General features: G+C 43.6%; 1 protein-coding gene across 2 annotated transcripts; it reads left to right on the top strand.

Annotated features, from left to right (window-relative positions):
* Nucleotides 1-668: 668 nt before the first annotated feature.
* LOC112962979 (cytochrome b-c1 complex subunit Rieske, mitochondrial) lies at nt 669-4,683 on the top strand. 2 transcript variants are annotated; one of them, XM_026059637.1, is made up of 3 exons: nt 859-947; nt 1,540-1,622; nt 3,886-4,683. In XM_026059637.1, exons 2-3 carry the CDS (start codon nt 1,577-1,579, stop codon nt 4,494-4,496), a joined length of 657 nt encoding a protein of 218 aa, XP_025915422.1. In that variant the 5' UTR covers nt 859-947; nt 1,540-1,576; the 3' UTR covers nt 4,497-4,683. The 2 variants fall into 2 exon arrangements, with proteins under 2 accessions (XP_025915413.1, XP_025915422.1); XM_026059628.1 differs by lacking the exon at nt 1,540-1,622 and having other exon boundaries at nt 669-947.
* Nucleotides 4,684-4,895: the final 212 nt, after the last annotated feature.

Below are 4,895 nucleotides of genomic sequence, written 5' to 3'. Positions count from 1 at the left end.
TGGTGTCAGCCTCTCGCTCTCAGGCATTCCCAGCTTGTTCTAACAGCCTAGCAGCCAAGCGATAGCTTGGCAAGAGCGCACCTACAGCCAAGTATCATCATTAGGATCCCCCATTTTCTTCTTCAAAGCGAACTAGAAAGGTTGCGCGTGGTCAGGCCTCTCAAGGGCCTTTCCCCAGCATGGCCGGCAAGGGGCTCATGTCTGGGGCGCCCGCGATCCCCCTGCAGCTGCAGGCCGGCTGCGCTGCTGGCGCTTGGGGTCTGCAGCAGCCACCAGGCGCAGTAACCGCGTGTTTGGCTTCGGCTCTGAACCAAACCACAGCACGCTGCATCGCCGCAAGACACAAACGGTCGTTTTCTCACAGAAAATGTGGAAATAAAGGTGTTGTGAACAAAAGTGTCCCTTTGACCTAACGTGTTCTTTTTTAGGGTGGATAGGAGGGGGGGCTAAAACGTTACGTCCAAACAAAAAAACCTGAAAACATCCTTTAAGAAACTCGTGTTTTCCCCCTCACTGCGCACGCCTCAGGCGGACGCCTCGCCTCAGGCCCCTCCCCCTCGCCCTCTCCGCGCCCTGACGTGACGCCACCGCGGCGCGCGAGCCGCAACGCCCCCAACGGCCGGCGCCGGCCGTGACGTAGCTGCGCGCCGCGTGACGCGCGGGCGGAGCGCCGCCCCTGCGCTGCCGGGAAGGTCGCCGCGGTGACCGGCGAGGAGCGGGAGCCGCCGCCACCGCCATGTTGTCCGTTGCCGTGCGCTCCGGGCCCTTCGCGCCCTACCTCTCGGCCGCAGCGCACGCCGTGCCCGGCCCGCTCAAGCCGCTGGCGCCGGCCGTGGCGCCGCGGGCCCAGAGGGTGTCGCTGGACCCGAAGCAGCCTCTACTGTGCCGGGAGTCCTTGAACGGCCGGTCGGCCCGGGGGGGCCTCGTCGCCAGCGCCAGCCTCAACGGTGCGGGCCGGGCCCGGGGGGGGAGGGAGGAGGCCCGAGCGCGGCCCGGGGAGGGGAGGGGGCTCCGCGGGCGAGCGGCGGCGGCGGGGCCGGGGGAGCCGGGCCTGGCCCTGCGGCGGCGGGGGAGGCTGCGCCGCTGCCGCCGCCCCTGCGGTCTTACGTGCTCCGTTTGATTCCCGGCTGCCACCTTTATGGCAAGGCACTTTAACCACGGAGCTAAGAGCACCGGAAAGCCTGCTCCTTTTTAACCGCTCTTGGGTGGATCTTTGTTTTGCAGTCACGGAAGGGAAGATAACCTTATTGCACTATATAGTGCTTTCTTGTAAGTGGTTAATTCAGGATTAATTAATTAAAGGTTAAGCGAAGGTTAATTTAACTGATGCAAATCCAAGCAAAGGTTTGCAATGAGAAGCAATGAGGTGATAGATTGTCACAGAAAAAGTAGTTCTCACAGTGACTTTAACTATGTCAAAGCATTGCTGTTGTGGAATTTTTGTATTTTTCCCTCTAGTTCACGCAATGTTATGAAAAGTGTAAGCCAGGTAAAGTTACTCAAAGTAGTTCTTGTTGATGTTTGTTCTTGGATTTGCAGAACCTAATTTCCAGCCAAAGAAGGGCAGTTGGTCCCCATGAAACGCAGATACAGTTTAGCCCCTACTCTTACTGTGCCGTTAGGTGTGTTGTTTCATACGTATGGCTTTCTGTTACTTGGAAATTGCATCTTTTCACTTGCTCAGGTAAAATGGAAGTGCCATGCTGACCGTATAACAGGTACTCACCAATGAATGTGATAAACCCAAGCCCCTGTCTATGCTGCCTCAAGATGTATTTAACAGCCAGTTAATGCAAGACTTCAAGATTGTGCCTAACGCTATTTGTACCTTCTCTGTTAAGGGATATAATGTTGCCCTTGTAAATGAAAACAACAGTCTTTCAGAATCCAGCCTGCATTCCTGTTCCTTATAACAGGACATCAAATCTGAACCACTCAACCTGAGCATGATGATACATACTAGGCAAAAAAACCTAGTCTTAGAGGAACAAGGGATCTGTAGTTTGCAACAGACTTAGTATGAGATACTAGAAATACTTCATGATGGTTACCTGACTGCCCAAAATTAAGGATCTTTTGTGCCTGTTAATATAAATTTTAAAATGGTACCCTTTACTCAATTAAAATAATGAAAATCTAATAGAAGTAGATGGCCAGTTTTCTTTGTTTGATATGATGCATCAGTGGCCCTTCCAAATTCCTAACAGGATAATTTAAAAAATAAAGGATAATTTAAAAAATAATGATTTTATATAATAGTTGATTAACAGTCTGATTTTAAACTATTTTATCTGTTCAGTGTCCTCCTCCTTTTTGCAGGAACACGGGAAGGGACCAAAACTCTGATGTTAACACTGATTTCTGAGGCATATATGGAAGTCTGTAATGTAGTTCTACAGTTCCAATTCAGAATTTAAAAAAAAAAAGACATTGAAATCAATGAAATTTTGCATATTGCCACATTTAACAAGAAATCAGTTTCCACTTAAGTGATAATAAGCTTCCTTTTCAGCTGTTGCTAGGCATGTGGTAATAGTTTGCTTCATGCTCTTAAATGGGATATTAACCTAAGTCTTGGAGACTGCAGTTCCTTGTGAAAGATGTAGTGATTACAGCTACATATTTCAGCTGACCCTCAACTGTGAAGAATATGTTCAGATTCTACAAATTTGTATTATTTGGTGCAGCTGACATTTAGTCTTATTCTTAGCTTCAGTTAACATCAAGTTATGCATTTTATTGAGTATAATATAAAGAATTTGTGTTATTTGTGATGCTTATTAGCTTGTTCCTGAATGTGAAATTTTTTTTTAATTCTTGATACTAAAATAAATTGGTATAGTCAAATTCACTTTACTTTCTCTGCAATTAAAATTCTAGGGAAAATGGCTTTTCTGAGTTAGTTTTAAATAAATGCATTTATTTCCTCCATCAGACTGCATATGTGTCCCTGACAGTTCTTTTAAGTACTTTGAGAGAATACTTTTTATTAACCTCTGTTACCTTGTGTCAACTGCTTAAAAAAAAAAAAATTAAGACTGAATAGTTCTTTTCAATTAACAGCTGACATTTTGGCTAATAGTATGTTCAGTCTTTAGTGTGTTCTTTAGTTTGATATGTAGGGTTTTATTAATAGAACTAGCCTTCTTTTACCAAAAAAACTAATGGAAGACCTGACTTCTAATTTAATAGTCACATCTCAGTTTAGCGCATTGGTTTGATATGGAAATCCCACTTAAAAAGTTTGGGAACTGAATAGTTACTAACTTCATTCCTAAATCCTTCTATGTGAAGTGAACCTAGCAAATAAGAGACTGTCGAGTTTGAAAGATTAAAAAAAAATTTTATCGGGACAATTACCTTTGAAAAGAGTTTTACCTTGTACAGAGGAAGATGTCTAATCTTCCATTTTTAACCTTAAAGATGCTTAACCACACGCTTAACATTATGAATACATAAAAGTTACTTAAAGCACAAAATAAGTGTTATGCTATGAATCTGCAAACTTACTAAATCAAGAAACTTTTGAACAGGAAACATGCTTGTCTTTTCTCAGCTAGTATGATATTCTGCAGCAGTTCTTGAACTCTGCCAGAAAAACAGATCACTTTAAACCCAGAACTTCTTACAAATACTTCTGCACCCTTATCAGGCTTTGTACAATTTTGAAAGGAAAGGTTCACAAATCATCTGTTCATCTGCCAAAAATACCATCTTGAAACTACTTTTTTTACAATGCAAAATTGAAATGGAATTAGAGGAATGCTACCAAAACTTCGGAATAACTTACCCATCATCCTAAAAATGCAATTAATGAGTGTAACAAAACACCTTATAACATAATTTAACTGGAAGTGTTTTCATTTCACATTCTTTTTCTTGCAGCACCTGCCAGTGTTCGTTGCATCCATAACGACATCACAGTACCCGACTTCTCTGCCTATCGTCGTCAAGATGTGTTAGATGCCACCAAATCTTCTCAAAGCAGCAGTGAAGCTAGAAAAGGGTTTTCCTACCTGGTGACTGCAACAACGTGTGTAGCTTCTGCATATGCTGCTAAGAATGCTGTCACTGAGTTTATTTCCAGCCTCAGTGCTTCTGCTGATGTGCTAGCGTTGTCAAAGATTGAGATCAAGTTATCTGACATTCCAGAAGGCAAGAACATGGCTTTCAAGTGGAGAGGGAAACCCCTTTTTGTGCGCCACAGAACCCAGGCAGAGATTAATCAGGAAGCTGAAGTTGATTTGTCTAAACTGAGGGATCCACAGCATGATTTAGACAGAGTACAGAAACCAGAATGGGTTATATTAGTAGGTGTCTGCACTCATCTTGGTTGTGTACCCATTGCTAATTCTGGAGATTTTGGTGGTTATTACTGCCCTTGCCATGGGTCACATTATGATGCATCTGGCAGAATCAGGAAAGGCCCTGCTCCGTATAACCTTGAGGTTCCGACTTACCAGTTTGTTAGTGATGATTTAGTGGTTGTTGGCTGAATAACAAGACACTTGCTCACTTTCATGTTCCAGTGAATGTACACTGCAAAAGGGTAACAGATTCTGGAATGCTGTAAAACCAGATGATTCTAAAACCATGTTAGCTGTCTAGATTCTCAACCAAAAGTATGTTTAAATATTTCCTTGTATTCAATTTTAATAAAAACTTGAAGTGAGTGAACACTTGTTCCTGACTTATGAAGTGTATTTGTGTACTGACTTCTAATGGAAGTGTCTAGTCCCAAGAGATTCCACAGCATACCAAAAGTGTGTCCACAGAGCCCTCCTGAAGGGATGCTGATTCAAGACAGATGCTGAAGTACAAAACTGTGGTTTCTTTTGTACCATATGTTTTCATTATTTTTAACTCTTCCTGCACTGTGGGAAGAAACATCTTTT

The sequence above is a fragment of the Apteryx rowi genome, unplaced genomic scaffold (assembly GCF_003343035.1).
Source record: "Apteryx rowi isolate R43461 unplaced genomic scaffold, aptRow1 scaffold_1, whole genome shotgun sequence".
In the NCBI taxonomy this organism is placed as follows: domain Eukaryota; kingdom Metazoa; phylum Chordata; class Aves; order Apterygiformes; family Apterygidae; genus Apteryx; species Apteryx rowi.
This window is presented reverse-complemented; position numbering and strand designations above follow the sequence as displayed.